The 25,091-nt window shown below is 47.5% G+C and overlaps 1 protein-coding gene across 1 annotated transcript in view; it reads left to right on the plus strand.

Annotated features, from left to right (window-relative positions):
* Positions 1–6,052: 6,052 nt before the first annotated feature.
* Positions 6,053–25,091, plus strand: part of pltp (phospholipid transfer protein) — a 37,169-nt gene continuing 18,130 nt past the window's right edge. The window contains exons 1-11 of the mRNA XM_052031524.1: positions 6,053–6,212; positions 9,523–9,644; positions 12,032–12,131; positions 12,214–12,342; positions 15,023–15,178; positions 17,791–17,854; positions 19,521–19,584; positions 20,491–20,582; positions 23,589–23,765; positions 23,850–23,909; positions 24,904–25,074. Of these exons, the coding sequence (XP_051887484.1) occupies positions 9,536–9,644; positions 12,032–12,131; positions 12,214–12,342; positions 15,023–15,178; positions 17,791–17,854; positions 19,521–19,584; positions 20,491–20,582; positions 23,589–23,765; positions 23,850–23,909; positions 24,904–25,074 (1,122 nt within the window). The 5' untranslated portion in view covers positions 6,053–6,212; positions 9,523–9,535. The remainder of the gene's footprint in view (positions 6,213–9,522; positions 9,645–12,031; positions 12,132–12,213; positions 12,343–15,022; positions 15,179–17,790; positions 17,855–19,520; positions 19,585–20,490; positions 20,583–23,588; positions 23,766–23,849; positions 23,910–24,903; positions 25,075–25,091) is intronic.

The following is a 25,091-nucleotide window of genomic DNA, read 5'->3' on the forward strand; positions in this document are numbered from 1 at the left end:
TTAACATTCATTGCGAGAGGACTAGAACATAAAAGCAAGAACGTACTGCTGAGGCTTTATAAGGTGTCGGTCAGACCACATTTGGAGTATTGTGAGCAACTTGGGACCCGTATCTAAGGAAGGATGTGCTGGCCCTGGAGAGGGTCCAGAGGAGGCTTACAAGAATGATCCCGGGAATGAAAGGCTTAACATATGAGGAGCGTTTGATGTCTCTGGGCCTGTACTCAGGTGGAGTTCAGAAGGATGAGGTGGGGTATCTCATTGAAACGTACCCGATAGGCCTGGATAGAGTGGACGTGGAGAGGATGTTTCCATCAGTAGGAGAGTCTAGGATCTGAGGGCACAGCCTCAGAATAAAGGGACGTCCCTTTAAAACTGAGATGAGGGGGAATTTCTTCAGCCAGAGGGTGGTGAATCTGTGTAATTTGTTGCCACAGGAGGCTGTGGAGGCCAAGTCATTGGGTGTATTTAAGGCAGAGTTTGATAGGTTCTTGATTGGTCAGGGGGTTAAGGTGAGAAGGCAGGAGAATGGGGTGAAAAAAATTAACTGTGATTGAATGGCGGAGCAGACTCAATGGGCTGAATGGCCTAAGTTTGCTCCTATATCTTATTATGGCCTTATGAAATTGTAATCTTCTCTGTTCGCTGCTGTCAGTGAAGGAGGCTGCTCTGGCAGGCAGGGCAAGGGCAATAGATGCAAGTCCGCAACAGGCAGGCTCTCCTGACCCTCCTGCTATTGTCTGCTGCACACTCCTCACTGGGACTACTGGGAACTTGCTCTCAGTCATGTTGGTGACCTGAAATATGTGAACAATCTTTGAACGATGCGGAGTAGGATGTGTGGAAGAGAACCTACAGGCTTGCTCCTGCTTTCAGATTGTTGAAAACTGCAGCTTCCTTCCCAGACAAAGGGTCGCGACCCAAAACGTCGACTGGCCAGTTCCCTCCACGGACGTGGGCCGATCTGCCGCGATCCTCCAGCAAAATGGAGACACAAGAAAGACTGCAGACGCTGGAAATCTGGAGCAACACACACAAAACGCTGGAGGAACTCAGCAGGTCGGGCAGCATCTGTGGAGGGAAATGGACAGTCGACATTTCGGATCGAGACCCTTCATCTGGAGATCCTCCAACGGTTTATTTTCTGCTCCTCCTTCCCCCTCATCCTGTTATTCCAGTTAATTCAGCTGCTTGTTACTGACACCTCCTACATGACAGGCTTCACTTTCTCCGGTAATGCTGTAGGCCCGGTATATCCGGGCATCTCAGCAGACTCACCCATCCTTCACCCTCCCTCTCTGCTGAGCACCAGCTCCTGAATTTCTAGTTTTGAAAACTAGTGTGAAAATGTCTCCCAGCCGAGATAGTACTGAGTCACCAGTGCAGAGCTGGAGAGGAATTTACCACAGGAAAGTGGATCGGAACTCCGAAAACGTAGAAATGGACTCCAGCAAAGGTAGAACAATACATCAGCCCCTAACTAAATGAAGGAATCGGCAATATTGAACTGAATCAGAATCAGGTTAATCAGAATAATGTGTAAAGGGCATGTCCCGGCTGGTGGGGGTCCTTAAATGATGGATGCTGCAGTAATGCCCAAGGATTGGGAACATAAGATAAGATATCTTTATTAGTCACATGTACATCGAAACACACAGTGAAATGCATCTTTTGCGTAGAGTGTTCTGGGGGCAGCCCGCAAGTGTCGCCGCGCTTCCGGCGCCACCGTAGCACGCCCACAACTTCCTAACCCGTACATCTTTGGAATGTGGAAGGAAACCGGAGCACCCGGAGGAATCCCACGCAGACACGGGGAGAACATACAAACTCCTTACAGGCAGCGGCTGGAATTGAACCCGGGTCGCTGGCGCTGTAAAGTGTTACGCTAACCGCTACACTACTGTGCATTCCAGAACTGATAAAGAAACTCTACCGTTTAAGGTGTACTTCCGATAAGGGAAGAGCTGTTCTCCATTGGCAAGACTGCACCTCAAAAATAACAAATCTGCTCCCCCAGCAATGGTGGGTCTTCTATCCAGTCATGGGCAGCTCTCTATCTGAGTAATAATTAAACCATCTCTTTGCAGTGTTGGAACTGTAGCCCAGCTGTATCGTAGCAACAATAAAATTGCACCCCAGAATGGTAAAGCAGTATTTCAGTGAAGGTGCAACAGTAACCCAGTAACAGTTGGGATGTCGGTAGAGCTGTACCCCAATAATAGTGGAATTGTCCACATTCTGAACAACTGAAGAACTGTATCCCAGCAACAGTCATATTGATGACAAAGGCTCTTTGACCTGAAGTGTTAACTCCATTTCTCTTCCCACAGATGTGTCCTGACTGCTGAGTATTTCCAGCATTTTCTGTTTTTATTTTAAACTAACTCAGCACCAGTGTAGACGTACATCGATGGGAGATCCACACTGCGGTAATGGTGAACTATATTGCAAAAAAACAGTGAGATGTTTAATGGACCCCGCCACAGCAATGAAAATGTGGGGTCCATGGCCTCTCCTGACCTCACAAAAGCCTCAGCTCTGCCAACTGAGAGGGATTATGGAGGATCTTTCTCAAAGTTGGCTGTCTTCAAAAATTCATCACCTCTTCCAAGATGATGTGCAAGCTGTGATCCTTGCCCACACAGGCCCAGACCCAGTGCAGAGAGGGGTCAAGCAAGGCTACATCACTGCCCTGATTTTCTTCTCAATCTTCCTCACTTCAGTGGGGCACCTCATCTCCAACAAGCTTCTCACTAGCATGGAACTGGACATGGGAATCTGCTCCTCCTCTGTCTCCTCCAGTCCAAAGCCATGGTCACTCTAACCTGAGTTCCAGTGCGCAGATAACATTTCCATACTTGTACACCCAGAGGCCATATTCCAAACTTCTATTGCTACCTTCACTGATGCCTCCAAGAGGCAAGGTTTCACATTAAACATCTGGGAGGCAAAGGTCCTTCACACTCTGCCAGCTCCTATGGAGAGGTCACATTGTCCTCAAATCCGATACCAAATTCCAAAAACAGGCACTATTCCAAGCTCCATCATGGCAAGCCATTTTCAGGAAGATAGTGATATCTCTTCAAGAACGTCCTCAAAGCCTCCTTGAAAATTGGTAAATCTGGTAAATTGGTTTATTATTGTCACTTGTACCAAGGCACAGTGAAAAACTTGTCTTGTATACCGTCCATACAGATCAATTCATTACACAGTGCACTGAGGTGGTGCAAGGAGAAGCAGTCTCCACACACAGACAGTGCCGGAGGTCGGGATTGAACTCGGGCCTCTGGAGCTGTGAGGCAGAGGCTTTACCCACTGTGCTGTCATCCTCATTGTCTCAGGGGAATCCCTGGACTACACCACTGGAACTGGGGGGAGAAGCACTTGGGAAAGCACCTTGCGCATTGAGTCTCCTCGACAGAAGCATGTGAAGAATGTGAGGAGTGACATTCCGAACCAACAACCCCCCTGCCGCTCTGTTAAGCAACATCTATCCCTCAGAATCTAGCACTCATCAGTCACTTTAGAACCCACAGAACTGGAGGAAGAGCAAGTTGTCCTCAAGTCTGGAGGAATTCCAAACTGCACCTCAGCAATTGTAGACTCATACCCAGCAATGACAGAGGAGCCCCTCAGCGGTGGTAGAACAAGGCAATCATGCAGTTGTACCTCCGCAATGAGAAAAATGTAGGTCAGTCATCCAGGAAATTTACCTTAGCAATGGTAGAACTGTATCTCATCAATGATAGAATTCTACACTGCAATGTTAGAACTATACCTCTTTAATGATCAAACTGTGCATCAGCAAGTGTTAATTGTACCCCTGCTATGGTGAACCTGTACCCTACAATAGTAAAACTGTAATGTCAGAACAGCAATAGTAGAACTGCATACCAATAATGGTGGATATACTGCAGATATAGTAGAAGAGTATCCCTGTTTTGAGTGTTCTGTAAGATATCTTTATTCGTTACATGTACATCGAAACACACAGTGAAATGCATCTTTTGCGTAGAGTGTTCTGGGGGCAGCCCACAAGTGTCACCACACTTCCAGCGCCAACATAGCATGCCCACAACTTCCTAACCTGTACGTCTTTGGAATGTGGGAGGAAACCGGAGCACCCGGAGGAAACCCACGCAGGCACGGGGAGAACGTACAAACTCCTTACAGGCAGCGGCGGGAATTGAACCCAGGTCGCTGGCGTTGTAATGGCGTTACGCTAACCACATCACTTCAAAAGTTTAGCTGTAATAGCTAACTGCTACACTACCATGCCTGCCCCCCAGAACTGTACCCCAGCAATAATGAAATTCTACTGCAGGATTGTTGGAACAGTCCCCCTGCAATCATGGAACTCTATCCCAGCACTAAGTCATGCAGACTGATGGGTTAACTGGTTGATGTAAGTTATCCCTACTGTAGGTGGATGGTAGGAGAATCAGGGTAGCTTTCTTGGAAACGTGTGAGAGAATAGGAAATAGTGAAATAAGTAGAGAAATGGGATTACTCTGACAGCCAGCCTAGACTCGATGGGCCAAATGGCCTCCTATGTCATGTGAAATATGACAGACTGTACCCTAGCAATGACAGAAATGTACCCCAAAAATGAGAGAGGCAGGGCTCAGAGTATGTAGACAACCTGTATGAATTGGGGTGAGACTGTATCAACAGGGAGCTGTAGCATACACAGAAATAGTGCAGTGCCTACAGGCAACTGTCACTGTGTATAGGTGGCATCAATCTTACTGCTGCTCTCCAGCGGCATGCAGGCCATGATATTAACCAACGAGTCTACAACAGAGCCATTCTCAGTGAAAGCCAGTGTCAAACAAGACTGCCCAACACTCTTAGTCTCAGGATGTACAGGCTGTCAAAGGGTCAGCATTTGCAGGCACTAATGTCAACCACGAGGTCTGTATGTGGACACTGTGTATAGGCAGGGCTTGTAATGTTATTTCATGGCTCACTGTGTACAGGTAGCTGCAACTTGTATTGATCGTAGTCGGTGTACAAACAATCCTGAAGTACAGTTCCCTGTTTACTGACACAACTCTGTGCACAGATGGCGACCATGTGTACAGTTGGTGATTAACATGCATTGGCAGGCAGAGTGTGTAGAGCGAGGGTGCAGTGTGCACAAACAGACTGTGTATATTTTATTAGAGAGAGAGAGAGAGAGAGGACACAATAGATACAGACAGGGCTTAATTTGTATATACAAGACTTTATATATTCAGACTAAGCACAGTGTGTACAAGTATGTAGATAGGACCCAGTGTGTACAGACAGAGCATAGAGTTTACAAGCGGAGTCCAAGATGTACAGCTGATGAGTGAGACACTCCATGTATTGAAAGTGAGATCAACAGACTGATTGGAAGTGAAGATTCACTCATTTGAGTAATGAGGATGGTTTGCTTTTGGATTGGTGAGGAGAGAGAGAGAGAGAGAGAACCATGAGAGAGTCACTGTCGGGAGTGCACGACTTGGCTGCCTGTGGAGAGGTCTCGGAACAAAAACCCCGGGATCACATTGGATCAGAGTCGACAATACTCTGCTTCCTGAAGAGCCTGCACCTTCTCCAGAAGCCCGTGGTCAGGAGCCTGGATCTGGGGACTGACACTAACCCGGACCCTGGTCCCAGCCATGAGCGATGGCGGTGCTCAGCCCGGTCACGGAGGGACCGACCTGTCTGCAACCTAGCTCTCCAGTTACTGCTTTTGTTTACGTCTTCTGCACCCAGTTTTGAGAATTCAGCCTCCCACGGAGAGCTGTGTTTGTGAGCTGGCACAGCTCACTGCTGTGCTGCTGCTGTGACGACATTCAGGAGAACAATCAGTCTTTTTGTTCTGGCAGTGGTCTCCCAGCCGATGTTGCAGGCACTTCACGGTACACAGGACTCTCAGTGAACCCTGCACTGTTTACTGAAAAATGGGTTGATTTGATGCCATTGGCTCTGACAACCAAAAAAAGAGAAGGGATGGGGGGGGGGGGGGGGGAGGGTTCAGAGGTCACCAAATAGCTAAGTTTAGTGAACGTGCGGCCAAGACTGAGGAGGGGAGGGGGGTGGGGTGGGAATGATCAAAGATTTCCAGTGTTTGGAAATGAGCGATCAGCCCCTGCTGTTCACTTGCAGAGCTGCCTGGATCAGCAGTCGCCTGACAACAGAGCCCTCTCGAAGGAGGAGAGCCTGACTGTTCACTGGGATAAGTACGATTTTCTAACCCCTTCTCTGGCTGTTTTCTGTGGGGTGCGTGTGTGTTTAAGGCAGGTGGTGTGAGGGGATTGAGTGGAATGTGCCGGCTCGGATCACGCAGTGGGAAGACTGCCCTCGGCCTTGTGGCTGAATCCCACGCTTCCCGGGGGAGCTGGCCTGGGCTCAGCACCAGGATCACGGGATTGTTGAGGGTGTCCTGCCACACAACGCTCCCAGCACAGTGAGGGCAGATGCACAGAGTGGTAATGTGATCAGTACATTTGCGTAGGTCCTCCAACAATCAGTTTACCGTTCAATAATACACTGACGGGGAGAGAAAAGGTTACACCAGGATCACACTGACCCAGGACAGAGAGTACCGGGGTCACACTGACCCAGGACAGAGAGTAGCGGGGTCACACTGACCCAGAACAGAGTGTGCCAGGGTCACACTGACCCAGGACAGAGTGACCCAGGGTCACACGGACCCAGGACAGAGTGACCCAGGGTCACATGGACCCAGGACAGAGTTTACCGGGGTCACACTTACCCAGGACAGAGTTTACCTGGGTCACACTGACCCAGGACAGAGTGACCCAGGGTCACACTTACCCAGGACAGAGTTTACCTGGGTCACACTGACCCAGGACAGAGCGTACCGGGGTCACACTGACCCAGGACAGAGCGTACTGGGGTCACACTGACCCAGGACAGAGTGTACCGGGGTCACACTGTATGTCGATCTGAACCAGGGTTGCACTGATTTGGATCTAAACCTAAAGAGTTTTCAGATGATACAAGAAATTGGCTGTGTAGTTGACAGGGTTGGAGGAATGCTTTAGACTGCAGGAAGATACACAGAGCATGAGAAAATCAACAAATGCGGGAGCAGACCCATCCGTGGGATCGTGGCTGATCTGGTCTTGGCCTCAACACCACTTTCCCTGCTCTCGACCCCCTTGTGGTTCAAATGTCCGTCAGTCTCTGCCTCGCCTCGCATATATTCAACAACTCCGCCTCCTCAGCTCCCAGCTGCAGCCAACTGCAGAAATTCACGAGCTTCTGGGAGAAGTAATTCCCCCTCACCTTCACCTTGGGCAGTCTTTTACTGTGAAACCACGTCCCTGAGTTGTAAATACCCCCCCCCCCCCCCAGGGGGAGACATCCTCTCAACATCCACCCTGTCAATCTTCCTTGGATTCTGGTTTCAATAGGATCACCTCCCGTTCTTCCAAGCTCTAACAAGTGCAGGCCCAACTGCACAACCTCTCTTTGTGTTAACCCTTCCCCCTCCCTAAGAATCAACCGATTGCAGATTTTCCACACTGCCTTTCCTTAAATATGGGGACCAAACCAGGAAGGTCTCCTCCAGGTGAGGCCTTGCCAGCAGCCTGTAAAGTTGCAATTGTCTTCCCTACCTTTATGCTCTGTACGCTTTGCAATAAAGGCCAACTTTCCGTTGGCTTTCCATGCACAAGAAACCCCAGATCTCTTTGCACCACAACACTTTGTGTTGGGCTGAGAACCAGCAAATGGATTTTAATCCTGAGAAATGTGGGATCATGTATTTGGCTGGGGAATGTATAATAAATGGGAGGATATTGAGCGATATGGAAGAACAGAGGGAGTGTGCATCCATAAAGATAGCAAGAGAGGACGGTAAGGTGCTTAAAAAGACATATGGGAATGACTTCCTTTATTAGCTGAGGAACAGAGTATAACAGTAGAGGGTTTGTGTTAGAGCTGTATACAAGTCTTAGTTAGACCACAGCTTAAGTACCATGTAGAATTCAGGTCACCCCACTGCAGGGAAGATGTGATTGCAGTGAAGGATTTAAACGGATTTTGCCGGAACTGGAAAATTGGAACTAGGAAGAAAGATTGGATAAATGGGGGTTGTTCTATTTGGAGGTGCAAAAGAAAATTATGAGGAGTCTATTAAAGTTAATAAGAAGGATTCACTTCCCTCAACAGATAGAAGGATTAGAGAGGAAATGAGTTAAAAATGTTTTCACCTGGATAGTGGTGGTGGGGCTTTGGAATTCACTGTGTGAAAGGCCATGTCCCACACCCTTATCATCAGCAGCTCCTTAATCTGACTTTAACGGACCCTTACCTGTCACATTAGGTTGCCTGGTCTCACCGTATCAGACATCCCTTTATTTCCACCCATACCCCTCCCCCACATTATCTGCTTCCTAAAACTAACTTGTTTTCTCCCCTCCCTGGCTCGGATCAAGTATCCCAGACCTGAAACATTCGTTGTCCCTTTTTGCACGGATGCTGCCTGATCCTCTGAGTGTTCCCAGTAGTTTGTGTGTTTTTAGTTCAGATTCCAAAACCTGCACTTCTTTGATTTTCATGCACTGATTCCAACACTAACCCATCACCCCTGTACTCGTTGACCCTAATAATTTTGTTAAACTTTATTTATACAGCACGGTAACAGGCCCTTCCGGCCCAGTGAGTCTGTGCCGCCCAATTACAATCATGTTAACTTACAGACCTGTACGTCTTTGGAATGTGGGAGAAACCGGAGCAACCAGAGGAAACCCACGCGGACGCGGGGAGAACGTACAAACTCCTTATGGACAGCGGCGGGAATTGAACCCCGATCGCTGGCACTGTAATAGCGTTACGCTAACCGCTATGCTACCCCTCACTGATACATTATCCCTGTGCTTGATGACAGCAACGTTAACCCATCACCCCCTGTACTCATTAACACTAACCGTTAACCCGTTACTCCTGTGTTTGCTGACCATAACCCATTAACTCATCATCTCTCTGCGCGTTGACCGGCATTGGCTCCTGGTAAGCAACAGCTCCTCTCCTCACTCTCAGTGTCCTCCAAGGCTTCAACCCATTCTATTCTCCTCCGATCCCCAAACCTTTTGAGAAGTGTCCACTCCTCCAATTCTGGCAGCTCGATCATTATTGATTTTTTTCATTCTGTTGTTGGTGGCCAAGCTCTTGAAATCTGGAGCCTCTCCATCTGTACAGAAGGCTTGAGGAGTGGAATGGTCTCCTGTGCTTGTCTGATGGACTCGGTGGGGTGGGGGGGGTCTGAGTGGCCTCTTGCTATTCCTGTGTAACAGATTGAATGGCCTTTTGCTGTTTCTGTGTAACAGGCTCGGGCTAAATGGTGTCCTGTTGTTGCTGTGGTTGGGATGGGAGGGGCTCCTGAGGGCGGGGGTTGTGAGTGGGGGGGAGCCCCTTCAGCGGTGAGGCAGGGCAGCTGCCGTGGGCTCTGCACGGGTCCTCTCCCGTGCCTGTCTCTGTGATGACTGAGGGTGTTTAAGGTGCCGCCTCCTTGCCCTGCAGGGACGTTCGGGAGATGATGGCTCACTGGGTCTCCGGCTGGTTGCTCCTGATGGGACTGGGCACCACAGCAAGCTCCACCCCCGGCTGCAGTATCCGCATCACTGAACAGGGCCTGACGCTGAGTAAGATCCCGTGGCCTTGGCTCGCCCCGGGGGGTGGGGGGGCTGCTCCTCACTGCGTAAACGCACGGCTTCCTCTGTGATCAATGGAAGTGGGTGTTGGCTGAATGTCAGGGTGTGGTGGGTGGGAGGTCACACACTTCCCTGCCAGCCTCTCGCTGCTCCTGAGCCAATCACTGCCATCGGGGAGGAACCTCCATCTCCTCCCACAGGACGGACACCCACCTCCGCAGATCATGAGGGAACACAACTGCATCTCACAACTTGTCCATTTGCACATGAAGCATAAACACAACCTCTCGATAGAGATGTGCCCCATCTACACATAAGTACAGTCCCTATATAACATGACGATACTTTATGCACACCCACATAGATTACTCCGGACAGACACACACATAACACATGCTGCCCATCTACACGCGTCACAATGTACTTATACGGTCCCTGTACTCTCCAGACACAGCCCCTCAGCGCGCACAGGCTTCCACACACGGAGCCCCCTCTGCACACATACAAACACACAGACTGACCTTGCATGTATACCCACAAAGACACAGCATAACACAAAGCCTTGGTACTTGCATGTAACCCCTTCGTGTACACACAAACCCACAGGTACACACACATAGAGTCACATAGCAATACAGCATGGATACAGGCCCTTTGGCCCAACCAGTCCATGCCGACCACAGCCAGTCCCAATTTCCTGCATTCGGCCCATAACCCCGCCCCTCCATGTACCTATCAAAGTGCTTCTTAAATGATACTGTTGTACCTGCCTCACCCACTTCCTCAGGCCGCTCGTTCCATATACTCACCACCCTCTGCGTGAAAAAGTCGTCCCTCAGGTCCCTTTTAACTCTTTCCCCTCTCACCCTAAACCTACACCCCCTAGTTTTGGACTCCCCTACCCTGGGGAAAAGGCTGCTACCATCCACCTTATCAATGCCCCTCATGATTTTTATAAAGCTCTATAAGGTCGCCTCTCATTCTCCTACACTCCAAGGAATAAAGACCCAGCCCGGCCAACCTCTCCCTATAACTCAGGCCCTCCAGTCCTGGCAACATCGTCGTGAATCATTTTCTTTAAACATAAGCCCGGTTTTGTAAGTACATACGTAATGACAAATATCAAGAAGGAACATTTCCACTGCATGAGGTCACACCAAACGCAAATAAAGATGACTGTAATTCTTGGAAGTTAATCCCCCACCCGTTACCCTGATGAAGTCTCTCAGGGTGAGGGGTGGGGAGATGATTAACTTCCATCAACTATACTGTACAACACTGCAGTGCGCTCCATCCACAATATGCACTGCAGTTACTCAGTAAGGCTCCTTTGACACCAATCTCAAACACCTGGCAGGGTAAGGGCAGCAAGCACATGGAAACATCACCAACCCACAAGCCACACACATCACTCCAACGTGGAATTAGGTTGTCCATTTTCCATACTTGTTAGATCTGTATCCCGGCAGTAACTTCACCGTAGGGACTGCAGTACTTCCTAGTGCCTCACCAGCGCCCTCTCCTGGGCAGCCGGAGATTTGCCAGTGTCACCCACATCCCAGGAGAGATTAACAAAAAAAAGCCTTTGGCACACACATTTTCTTTCCCATATCACAGCAGTGGACACACATCACTGAGCTTACCGGTTGCAAATCTCTGGGGTATCTTGAGGTCTGAAAGGAGATTCACAAGTGCAAGTTGTTTATCTTCACGCACGTACAACTCCAATATGTGTACACACTCACTCATGCACTTACACACACAAACCCTCTCGCACACATCATCCTCATGCACACCAACACACTGTCACATCACACATATATACACACATCACACTCACATGCACAATCACATCACCCGCACACGCAATACACTCAGGTACATGCAAAAATACACATGCACAAACTCATGCACATGTACTGAGTGGCAGTGTAGCCTACTCTATTCATAGAACATAAAACATAGACCATTACAGCACAGTACAGGCCCTTCGGCCCACGATGTTGTGCCGACATTTTATCCTGCTCTAAGATCTATCTAACCCTTCCCTCCCACATAGCCCCCTATTTTTCTATCATTCATGTGTCTAAGAGTCTCTTAAATGTCCCTAATGTATCTGCCTCCACAACCTCTGCCGGCAGTGCGTTCCATGCACCCACCACCCTCTGTGTAAAAAAACTTACCCCTGACATCCCCCCCTATACCTTCCACCAATCACCTTAAAATTATGCCCCCTCATGTTAGCCATTTTCACCCTGGGAAAAATTCCTTGGCAATTGCAATTGATACAAATATGAACAGAAGTCGGGGAAGATATCAGTGGCAATCCAAGCCATGCTGAGCAAAACCAAGTCTGAATATTTTCCTGTTCTTTATAGTTCAGTACGAAGGACTGAAGTTTGTTGCCGAAGAGATTGAAAATATCAGCATTTCGGATTTGTCTGGGAAAGAAGGTCCATTCCAGTATTCCATTAGTGGGTGAGTGTCTCCTTGGACCTTGCTGCTGCTTGCTTGTGGACCAGGATCTGGCTACTGAGCTCTGTATTTTCATATCTCACAGGGTGAAGATCACTGAACTGAACATATCCAGTGCTGTCCTCAGCTTCCAACGTGACGCTGGTCTACACTTTGAACTGAACAACTCGTCCATCAGCATCACCTTCCTGAGGAACATGATGTACTGGCTGTTGTGCGTGCCTTTCATTCTCCTCTCGTCTTGCTTGATCTGTGCTGTCCTGTTGTGTGGTGTATCCCTGGCACTTGTGCTTCACCTGCCTCACTGAACAGGTTTTGAGACCCCACTGTCACTGGAATTGCTGGCGAGTGAAGTATCACACTTATACACTGTGGGACTTTTTAAACTTCATGTTACAGAGAATCTACAGCAGAGAAACAGGAGATTTCCACCCCCCCGCCCCCCCCCCCACAGGCCATGCTGGAGTTTATCACAGAGAGTTGTACAGCACAAAGGCAGGCCCTTCGGCCCAACACGTTTATGCCGACTTTTTTGCCCATCTACACCAGTCCCACATGCCCGCATTAGGATCATATCCTTCGATGCCTTGCCTATTCAAGTGTCCTTTGAAGTAGAGATTGTATCTGGTTCCACCACCTCCTCTGGCAGCACATTCCCGATATCAACCACTCTCTGTGTAAAAAAGACTAACTCCTACGATCCCCTTGAAATCTCTCACCTCTCACCTTGAAACTATGCGCTCTTGCTTTTGCTACCCCTACCATGGGAAAAAGGGTTTGACTATCGACCCTGTCTTTACCTCTCTTAATCTTATATATCAGGCCACTACTCAGCTCCTTTGTTCAAGTGAAAACAAGCCTAGCCTATCCAGTCTCTCTCCATTGACTAAAATCCTCCAGTCCAGGCAACGTCCTGGTGAATCTCCTCTGCACCCTCTCCAGCGCAGTCACATCTTTCCTACAGTGTGTCGACCAGAACCGCACACAATATTCCGAATGTGGTCTAACTAGTGTGTGGTAAAGTTGCAACATAATGTCCCAACTCTTATGTTCTATGCACAACCTGTGAAGGGAAGCATGTAATATGTCTTCATAGGTTGAACCCCTAGTTCACCAACATTCCTCAATGCTCGACCAGTCACTGTACACATCCTACCCACATTTGACTTCCCAAAACGCATCACCTCACACTTGTTGGGATTAAATTCCATCTGCCAACGCTCCACCCAAATTTCCAACTGATCTATATCTTAGACAACCTTCCTTGCGATCCACAATGCCACCAGTTTTCCTGTCACCTGCAAACTTACTAATCATACCTCCTACATTCACGTTCAACAGCAAAGTTCCCAGCACCGATCCCCGTTCCCTGCAGTACACCACTGATCACAGACTTCCAAACAGAGAAACATTCTTCCACACTATCCTCTGCCACCTATCACCAAGCCAATTTTGGATCCCATGTGCTTAACCTTGTGGACCAGCCTCTCATGCGAGACCTTGTCAAATGCCTTACTGAAGTCCACATAGACAACATCTACCACCCTGCTTTGATTAATCTCCTTGGCTACCTCCTCAAGTAATTAAATTAAATTAATGAGACAGGATATTCCCCTCACAAAGCCATGTTGAATATCCCTACTCGGTGCCTGCCTTTCTAAATGAACATAAATCCTGACCTTAGAACTTTCTCCAATGATTTCCATACCACTGATGCAGGGCTCACTGGCCTGTCGTTACCTGGCCTGTCTCTGCTGCCCTTCTTAAAGGAACACCATTAGTTCTCCTCCAGTCCTCTGGTTCCTCACCTGTGGCTAATGAAGATGCAAAGATCTCTGACGATGCCCTAGCAATTTTCTCCCTAGTTACCCATTATGGGCTGGACCTCCGCCAGCCCTGGGAAATTCTCCATCCTAATGTGTTCCAAGACATCTAACACCTCCATCTTCTTTATACCTACTTGGTCCAGACAATGTCCTACCTGCTCCACATGCTGTCTCCAACCTTTTTGTTTCTAGCTCCATCAATATTACTCTCTTCTCCATGAGGTAACCTCCTGCTGGTGCAGCCGCAATGTTCAGCTCAACGGCTCCCTCCTCATTGCATTTGCAAATTCTCTGAATTCCCTTTTTGGTTATTGGTGACCACCTTGTATTGAGGCCCCCTGGTTTCGACTTCTCCCACACTTAGCCGAGGAGTTCGATTCTGTGGAATTGTTTCCCAGGCTCTGAAATGTGCACAATTTCATTAGTGAGAAGCAGTTGCACCATTATATATGCCTTGTACTTTTTCCCTATTTGCATGGTGTTGTCCTGTGTTCCCGTGCCTGGGCTATGTAACACAGGCAGTAGGCACACCAGTCTTTGTGACTTGATGATTTAATGTTCCTGTGCATAGTGGGAGCCTGACTCAGGAAACCAGGACCTGGAAGTTCATTTACAAAATACCGTTGTACTGTTGAAAATGTTGTTACTGTAAAGCAATGCTTGCACGTGCCTACTACGAGTTGAGAGGTGACCAATGTACTGGGAATGGAGAGGGGTCATGTGAGATTGTAGTGTGACAAGTGGTCAGAGGTATCACCAAGGAGGATGAGATGGTGGGTAACAAGGTTTGGGCTTGATTAGGGGTTGGGGGCATCCAGAATTCAGATAATGATGAGGAATCAGATCATGTAAGGTGTTGGAGTCAGTGTAGGTTAACATTGGTCAAGAATGGAGGGGTGACCAGGAAATTGGTCAGGAGTCTGATGATGGCCAAAGAGCTGGGTTGGGCAGGGGCAGCGTATTCCGGAGGTGAACTGATGAGGAGCTGTGGCCAAAGGACGTGGTAGGGCACGATACATGCCTGTAGTTTGATCTGCCACTACTGAGACATTTTGGTTTTTTTTCCAGTCAGGACGTTGGTCAGATTAATGCCTCTGCTGAAGGAGCCAACATCTGGACTGTGCTACATCTGTCCAAGAGTAAATTTGGGCAGATGAAGATAAGCAAGTTGTCCTGCAAAGCCTCCATTGCCAGAATGAAAGCAAAGTTTAATGGCAGCTTCAGGTAAAGATTTATTTTTATTACGAGGCATGGTGTGTTTGAGAACAGCCGTCATTATCGTAAACATACACAGGATGCACTGAAATTACAAACGGAGACATACCTTGCACCTATCACTTTGGCATGAGTGCTTTTCTCCACATCAGCAAAATCCGAACCCTTCTCAGTTCTCATGAGAGAAAATTAGAACAGACACAAGAAACGAACCCTCAAGCCTGCTCCAACACTTAATACGGTCACATCCACTTTTTCTCGCCATTCCAATATCCTTCAATATAATGTCTAAAAATCTATCAGTCTCAAGTCTTGAACATTGCCTGAGCTAAAGAATGCCAAAGGTTCCTCCCTCAGTTTAGATGAAGATGCCTTCCTCAACTTAGTCCTAAATGGCTAACTCCTTAAGACGATGCCCCCCCACCCCCCAGACCCTCCAACGTCTCAGCTTCATCCCTGACAGTTCCTTTCAGGGTCTTGTATGTTTCAAGTGGAACACCTAAATTCAGCTGTATAGAGGGCAGTCTTATTCAGGTCCTTCTCAGGACGACTCTCCTCATCCAAGATTAAGCCTAGTGGATCTACACTCTCATGTACAACTTTCCTTAGGTAAGATGAAAACTCCAGATGCTCAACAAACATCGACAGAAAAGCTTTCTTACTTTTTTTTTACACACCAAATGCCCGGAAGGAAGGCCAACATCTGAATGCCTTCTAACAGTTTGCTAAATCTGTGTATTTACTGTCTGGGTTTTGTGAACCAGCGCCCCCAGAACTGCTGACATTTTACAGTATCTCACCACGTCAAAAAAACATTCCGGTTCTCAATTCTGCCAGAGCAAATAACCTCACAGTTCTCCACATTGTGCTCCATCTGCCACGTTATTGCATCAGTTGTCAACGGAACCGTGCAGAATCTTTACACCCACCTCACATCTTGCCTTTCCCGCATCAGCCAACTTGAGCACGTTACACTCTGGGCTAGAAATTTGTTCACACAAGACCGAGAAAATGGTCCTGTACTGCTGGAAGTCCACCTCACCCGGAATAAATCCACTTTGTGCACAGTTCTGGGCGTCCTTGTGCCCAATGGGAAATCTGTCTCCTCATTTTTTAGCTGTGTTTTTATTCACGTCAGCACTCGTTTTCTGGCTTAAAACTCCCCCAAGTGATGTCAACATGAATGCAACGGGCAGAATTAATCTTCAGCGAGATTTCAGCCTCTGAAAAATGAGAGTTGTTATTTACTCAAAGAGCAACTGGGTTTTACTAGCTCCATTTCATCTAAAACCATGCCGTCTGAGGGGCCAACACGCAAATTGTCTCACTGAGATGGGTGATCTTATGAGAGCTCAAACAGAAATCACATGTGTGTGTTGGACTGCATTGCCTGTGGAAATCAAGGTCACCTCTCACTCGCAGGCTTCAGGACCATTTTGTGCTGCTATTGCCGATCTCTGCCGCCTCTCACAGTTTGCTGCAATGGAGAGGTCACCCAAACTCCACACCCTTGGAGAGAAGACTTGATCTACTTTTCTGACAGCACCTCCCAATCTGTATCTGAAGCAGAAACTTGTGACCTAATTTTGTCTGTAAAAGCCCCAACTGTGGGGAGAGGGGGGCAGTTACTCTGTGTGTGTCAACTGTTGTACATGTGTTCACATGTACTGTGGCCAAAGTGGCAGGTCACGCTCCACAAACTATGCAGTTTGTGGAGATTCACTGCATTTTCACAACTCACCACTTCCATCAATCAAGTTCAGTTGCAATTTGCTAAATGATGTAGATGGGTTTAATAGGAGGCTGGATCAGCGTCAGGAGAAGGAACCAAAGGATTATTCTGCTGGAGTTCCATAAGGAAAGTTGGGCAGTAGCTTGAGCGGAGTGTAGGATGAAGACAGGAACTGTGACATGCTTGCACCAACCCGGTGGAAGATAGGAAGTGCAACACCGCTCCCCCCAACCCAGGGGAAGGGAGAAAATGCAACACCACTGCCCATACCCAGGGGAAGGTAGAAAGTGCAACATCACTCCCCCCAACCCAGGGGAAGGTAGAAAGTGCAACATCACTCCCCCCAACCCAGGGGAAGGTAGAAAGTGCAACACCAGTCCCCACAACCCAGGGGAAGGAGAAAGTACAACACACCTACATCAACCTGAGGAAAGATAGAAAGTGTGATACACCAACCTGGGGGAAGGATTTGGAAGTTGAACACTTCCATGCCAATTCAGGGGAAGGTAGAAAATGTGACACACAATATTTAAACTAGTCAAATTCACACAGAATTTAATTTTCCAGGAACTTGAATCCGTCAAAGTAATTGGGAACCCATAAACTGGATGTAGGAACATTGAGCAAACGAGTGGCAGGCGAAAGTTAATATCAACAACTGTGGAGAAATCCTCGTGTCTGGACATCAGGGCCTGCAACCATTGCAGGCTGGGTGGAGGTTTGGGTTCAACTCGAGGTTGTTTTTTAATCCCAAACACAATCTTCTTGCTGGTTGATGCCAAAACACTGATTGCCTATCCATGGTGTTTCCCTAAAATGTGCAAACCATTGGCTCTTTTCCAATGTTGCAGGTGATTTGCTAAATTTGTGCTATTGTCTCTTTTTATAGGGGCTTTTATGAAGTACTCTCAACTATTCTCACAACTGGTTTGCGCTTCCTCATAAACCAGCAGGTAAATCTCACTTTCTACACATTTGCAATGTTTTTTATTCACTTTTCAGGATGTAGATTCATTGCCCATTCCTAGTTGGGTGGCAGTGAGCTGCCGTTTTGAACTCTGCACTGCTCCTGCTGCTGGAGGTATCCTACAGAGCTATTGGAGAGAGAGCTTCAGGATTTAGACCCGGTAATGATGAAGGAAAGCAATATATTTCCAAATCAGGATGGTGCATGACTTGGAGGGGTATCTGCAGGTGATGGTATTCCTATGTGCCCAGTGTCCTTGTCCTTCTTGATAGTAGATGTCACGGATTTCGGAGGTGGTGTTGGAGTAGACTGGGGGAATGACTGCATTCTATGGGTGGTGCGTACTGCAGCCACGGTGCACCAGCGACGGAGGGAATGGATGTTTAGGTTGGTGGATGGGATGCTGATCAAGTGGGCCACTTTGTAACGAACGGTGTTGAGTTTCTTGAATGTTCTGAGTGTTGAGGCTGGGCCAACTGGGCATCTCCTGCTCCGTCAGCCACCAAGAGTCCGTGGTATTTGCACTGCAAACATTTCAAAGTGGAGGTGAGGATCTCCTGGCTCTGCAGTAGCTTCTGAATCGTCCACACCCCCACTCATCTCATAGTCGGACACAACTCCAGGCATTGTAGAGTACAAAGCCAAGAACCTTGCCTTAACCAACACACAAGATGCTGGAAGAACTCAGCGGGTCAGGCAGCATCTACAGAGGGAAATGGACAGTCGACATTTTGGGTCGAGACCCTTCATCAGAACCAGATGAAGGGTCTTGTCCCAAAACATCAACTGTCCATTTCCCTCCACAGATGCTGCCTGACCCGCTGAGTTCCTCCAGCATCTTGTGTGCTGCTCCAGATTCCAGCACCTGCAGTCTCTAGTGTCTCAACCTTGTCTTAATGATTCCCCATCGAGGGGCTCATCTGCACCTGAGGCAGCACCATTGGCTGGACGCAGTTTTGGTGAAGCCAACAGTAACTCCTCTCTCACTACTCCTCTTGTTGAGCACAGTCCAGTGACTCTCCTCAAGAAACGTGCCCTCCTGATTGAATCTTTCCTCTCTGGGTGCCAGTTTCTGAGCTGGTACTCTGTGACAGCTGGCTACTTGACCATAGCAGGAGGCAACAGCATCCTCTCCAGTCGCCCAGGTGACTCCTGCAGCTGGTCTGAGCAGCAGACTGCAGCTCAAAACCCACCTCCTGGAAAAGAAAAGGAACGCGCGAGGTGTGAGCAATGTTCACCTGCGAATACTCCAAACCAGCACCAAGTGTGCTCTCTAATCACAGTGAGGACGCTGATGACTTCTCGCTGTAGATACTGAGATGGAGGTTTTGGTCGGATCCAGGTTGTTCCTTGTGTCAGAGAGGTGAGCTTATGATCCAGGATTATCGCATGTGGTACAGGGTGTCAGAGCGAAGGTTTACTTACCCTATGGATACAGAGTGTGTGGTTACTTTGTCAGTGAGTGGGTTCATACTGTAGTGGATAGTTTATGCCCAATAGGGTACTCCCAGCAAACACCAAAAGCATTACATCAGATGATACTCTGCAGACACTGAGTTCCTGGGAAGTTGATTTGAACTGTTTGAAAATTATTGAGGGGAAGCAATGTTGTCTTTTCCATCTGAATGATCCCCCTTGCTCTGCTCTTCTAGATTTGCCCAGCCTTACAGCACTCAGCGCTGGTGCTGCTGAACTCGGTGCTGGAGACTATACCAGGTGCGTATGTGTCCTGTTCAGTGACTGCACTTCACCCAAGAGTCAATGTGTGCAGAGAACAACCAGTCCCATGTTGTACGCTGGTGTGGTGCTTCCCTCCTTCGCCAAGGGCGGGGGCAGAACTGGAGCGGGGCGGGTCTTGTTTCCTGTGGAGGTTTTCGGCATTGTCACCACCTCATCTGTCAGCAGTTAAATGCACCAGGGGGAAGTTGGTTGAAGTGGGAGATGTTGGGACAGGACAACGCGCCTTGATGAATATGTGACTCCTGACTCCAGACCGCAGGGAGCAGCACTTACAATGAGGACTGCAAAGTTCTGGCAATAAAGTGCTTGCCATCTTGCAGCCACTTCCAGAGCATGCTTTACCATAGAACATAGAACAGTACAGCACAATACAGGCCCTTCGGCCCACAATGTTGTGCCGACTTTTAAACCTCACCTAAGACTATCTAACCCCTTCCCCCCTCATATCCCTCTATTTTAAATTCCTCCACATGCTTATCTAGCAATCTCTTGAATTTGACCAATGTACCTGCTTCCACCACCGCCCCAGGCAGCGCATTCCATGCCCCAACCACTCTCTGGGTGAAAAACCTTCCTCTGATATCTCCCTTGAACTTCCCACCCATTACTTTAAAGTTCCGGGGGAACTTAAAGGCTGCCTACCACCCGTCCCAGAGTTCCAGTGGGAGACCAAGTGTGGCCAAGCTGTGATGCACTGGTTCATTTTTCTCGAGAGGTTATGGCTTTCATCTGCTGAGCAATGTTGATCTCCAGTAATCCGAGCTACGGGAGTACAAGTCTTTTAGCGTTCCACCACTGTTTATGTTTTTCAATAGTCATAATTTGCTTTGTTGGTATTTCTCTGGGCACTTCTGGGGCTAACACTTTTTCTCCCTTATAAAGTGCGAACGGCGGTGGATCAGTATGTAGGGATCGATTACTCCCTCCTCAGTGACCCAGTTGTTAAATCTGACTATATGGACATGGACTTCAAGGTAAGGACTCGAAGCAGGTACAGACACTCTGAGGAATAGTGATAGTTTTCTCCCTGCTCCTCAAGAGCAGCGTCATGAGACAGAGCAAAGCTCATTCACAACGATTACCAGAGCTTTCCAGAGGGGTTAGCCTGAGCCTGACCTTCAAGGAGAGGCAAGGCCAGAGCACCACTGATGACCGGGGTAAGGGCATCTCTTTGAACCTTGCATTTCCCCCATGTGTCCTTGCACTGAGGTGTGAGACTGGGGGTTTGTTGATGACCAGCCTACCAGACTGAGATATTGTTCAGGTGGAGGGTGACCTGGGTGTGTTCCGCCTGCTTGGGAGGGGCAGCAAAGTAAAGCTAGTGGCTGGGGTATCTGGAATCAGAGCTCGCAGCCTCAAAGCGAGGGGTTGGCCACTCAGGACAGAGAAGGGAAGAGATCTCTTCACCCAGTGGGTGATGAAACTCAGTAATTCTCTACCTAAGAGGGTTGTGGAGGCTCAGTCCCTGAGTATATTCTGTGTAGAAATTTTTCAATATTATGAGAATCCAAAGGTATTGGATTAGAGCAGTAAAGTGACAGTGAGGTTAAACGCCAATCATGATCTTACTGAATGGTACAGCAGTTACAGAATGTAATGGGTTATGGGTTTCATGGTCATCAAGCATTGCAAGTCAGGTAACTGCCCCACGGTAATAGCCTGAAGCATCACACACTAATTTTAATTCATGGCTGGTGTCATAATGGACGAGCTCCACTGCCTGAGCTTTACATTCCAAATCATAACCTCTCTCTGTTGCTCTCTACCTCAGGTCCACAGGATGTTCCTCCTCAATAAACGATGAAGGGGCAAGAACACTGTTGCAAAATCTGGTAGAAAAGATGCTTAATATTGCACCATTTCCAATAGAAGATCAGTTCAGATACACCCTCAGGTTTTGGAGCCTCTGTAACAGAATGCACCTTTTACTTTATACAGACGAAGTGTTTCCATTTAGAAGCCAAGCGAAACCACTTCACACTGCACAATAGCACGTTTGTTTCTCTTTAGTTTCAAAACACATGCCTGTGTAATCACTTCACCACCTCTGCAAGGTTTTCTCCTTCAATGCACATAGGGATCAGAATATTAGCCTGGTTGCACAGGAGTGATTTATTCCTTGTAAAAGGTTTGTTCATAGTGGACTGGAAGAGTTAGGGGATGATTTATCACTACATGTGTATTTGACCGATGAATAATCATACTGATTGTTACATAGTTGGCTCTCCTGGTTGACGTTTTTATCTATTGAATTTAGATGGAGGTTTTCATGAGACAAATCTAGTTTGGTAAATACTTTAGCTCCAGCCAGCTCAGAGTAAATGTCATGTGGTATTGGCAATGGGTATTGTTCCACTAGATTGGGTGTGGTCTTGTCACTGCAGAGTGTCACACACCATGGCCATTCCATCCCACCAGGCATTCCAAGTGTCCTAATATTTGGAGAATTACCCCCAACTACAACTTCAGTTGGCCTGTGCTTTTCCTTAGACGTGTATTGCTGAAGTTCTGTAAACAAATATCCGGCCTCATCATAAGGCAGTCCCCAGCAATGTCATCTACAAAATGCCTACATTGAAATCTTGGTCCAGAGGGTTTCCACTTTGCTGATTTATGACATTTGCCGGGCTCCGCATCCTTGTCGAAGTTTGATGTGATCACCTGAGCTTCCCTTTCACTCCGGACCACACCTACAGACTGCTTCTATGACAGACAGCTGTTTTGAATTTGGGTCTCTGTCAAGGTGATTACCGTTATGTCTCCTACAGGTAAATTGTGGAAGCATGCTCTTCTTTCTGGCACTGATTAGACACATCACCATCATTATCGAAGTTGCTCTCTGACAGGCAATGGATGCCATCTTTCGTCAGTCAACCTGCAAATTAGCCTACGCTTAGAGCTCAGCTCAGCCTTGCAATGTATTGAGGGCTTCTTCAGTGCCACAATATAATTGCTGATGGACTCACCATCATTTTAACTTGGGTGTTCCAAAAAGTAGTTTCAATGTTAACGTATAGTTGAGTGGCTTGATGGTTGTTTCAAAAGGAGCTTAAAAGTTAACCACATGGGGTGGGCTTGGAGTCGCACACAGTCCAGACTGGGTAAGGACAGCAGACTTCCTCCGCAAAGGCCGTGAGTGAACCAGATGGGTTTTTATGATAATCCAGTAATTTATGTAGACAGCATTACTATTCTCCCAACTCCAGATTATTAATCTGAATTTAAATGCTCTGGTGGGATTTGAAATCTGGTCTCTAGATTGTTAGTTCAGTTCTTTGGATTACTAGTCTAGTAATTTAACCACTGCACCAACACAATCTGTACCCCCTTTGACATGCCATATTCCTCACTCATCCAACACTATCAAGCCAGTCTGCAGAAGGACATCAGGCTGTGATATCAAGAAATGACTGAGAGCACTGGATACAGATTTGGGAACAGACAATATCCCAGTTCTAGTACTGAAGACCTGCACTCCAGAACCAGCTGCGCCTCAAGTCAAATTTTTCCAGTTTAGTTACAACACTGGCATCTACTCAATGTGGAAAATTACCCAGGTATGTCCTGGTCACAAAAAGCAGGACAAAACTGTTTCTGTGCTGTATAACCTTGACTCTAAATCAAATCTAGCTGATTACCACCCAATCAGTTTTCCTCAATCATCAACAAAGTGATTGAAGCCACCATCAACAGTGCTATCGAGCAACACCTACTCATCAACAACCTGCTCGATAACGTCCAGTTTGGATTTCACCAGGATCACTTCACTTCAGACCTTGTCGCAGCCTTGGTTCAATCTGAAAACAGGTGGCACCAATGATCTTCTCCACAAGTGGTCTCTTAATCAAATCTTCCAGCAGCAGCAACATTTCTGTGGACTCCCTTTCACTCCTGCTGTCAGTGGATGTTAATCTTTTTTTTATTGGAGTCCCAGGATTGTGTGCACTCTTCACTGAGAAGTTCCTGCCTCTTTTTTTCAGGGAATGTTCTACCCTCTTGGAGATGAAAACGATACACTGCCAAACACTGCAGGTATCCCTCATCTGAAGAGCAAGGATCGCATGGTGTACATCTCTTTATCCGAGTACTTCTTCGACTCCGCCATGTTCTCCTACTATAAAGCTGGAACGCTAAAGACTGTGATTCCTGAGAGCAAGGTGGGCTCCTAATCATTACAGCAACTTATCACGTGAAATAAATCACTGACAATTACTGAATCCTTCTTGCCAATTTGTTGCCAGATGCCCATGGATCTAGCTTATTTACTCAGGACTACTTTCTTTGGAGCAATCATCTTGCTGGTGAGTAATAAGGCGATGGTATATATTATTACTCCCTCTCTCTGTCTCTCCCTTTTCCTCTGACATTCTGTTCTCTCATTTTCTCTCTCCACCTCGCTGTCTGATTTCTGATTATCTCTGCATCTATTTGTATCTTTCCCCTATCTCATAGAGTCATAGAGCAATACAGCACAGATACAGGCCCTTTGGCCCGACCAGTCCATGCCGACCACGGTGCCCACCCAGCTAGTCACAATTTCCTGCATTCGGCCCATTTCTCTCCAGGATCCCCCCTTCCATGTACCTATCCAAGTGCTTAAATGATACTGTTGTACCTGCCTCAACCACTTCCTCTGGCAGCTCGTTCCACACACTCACCACCCTCTGCATGAAAAAGTTGCCCCTCAGGTCCCTTTTAAATCTTTCCCCTCTCACCTTAAACCTTTTTCCTGGGGAGAAGACTGCTACCCTCCACCTTATCTATGCCTCTCATAATTTTAAACATTTCTGTACGGTCGCCCCTCATTCTCCTACGTTCCAAGGAATAAAGACCTCTCCCTATAACTCAGGTGCTCTAGTCCTGACAACATCCTCATAGATCTTCTCTACACTCTTTCCAGTTTAACCACATCTTTTCCATAACAGGGTGACCAAAACTGTACATAGTACTCCAAGTGTGGCCTCACCAATGACTTTTACAACTGCGACATAATGTCCAACAACATATCTGTTGCTCTCTTTCTTGTTTTCTGATTCATTCCTTCTCTCTTTCTCTCTTTAAAAACAAGTATCAAAAGTCTTCATTTCTTTCACCTCTCTGTTAAACATGAACCAGGTCTGGTGGTTTATGGTGTTTTCTGCTTTGTTGCTGAAAAGGGTTTATTTTGATGTGAATTCTTATCAAAGTCTATTGGAATGAGATGCAACCAGTCTACATTTTGATTCAGTATATTTGACATAGAATATGCTCGAGTGTTTTAAATTTCTGCCTCTTTTCCCAATCTCTGACACCAAGACCCCAACATCATCAGCCAAGGAAGCACCCATGCTGCTGGAGTTGGAAGTGACATCAGCTCCTCACTGTACAATCAAGCCTTCGGGGATCACTGTTGGTGTCAGCGCTTGCATGAATATCATACTCCTGCCACCCAACTCCACACCGGTCACACTCTCCAGTATAACCATGGTAAGCAGTTTATTCTC

The sequence above is a fragment of the Pristis pectinata genome, chromosome 16 (genome assembly GCF_009764475.1).
Source record: "Pristis pectinata isolate sPriPec2 chromosome 16, sPriPec2.1.pri, whole genome shotgun sequence".
Classification (NCBI taxonomy): Eukaryota; Metazoa; Chordata; class Chondrichthyes; order Rhinopristiformes; family Pristidae; genus Pristis; species Pristis pectinata.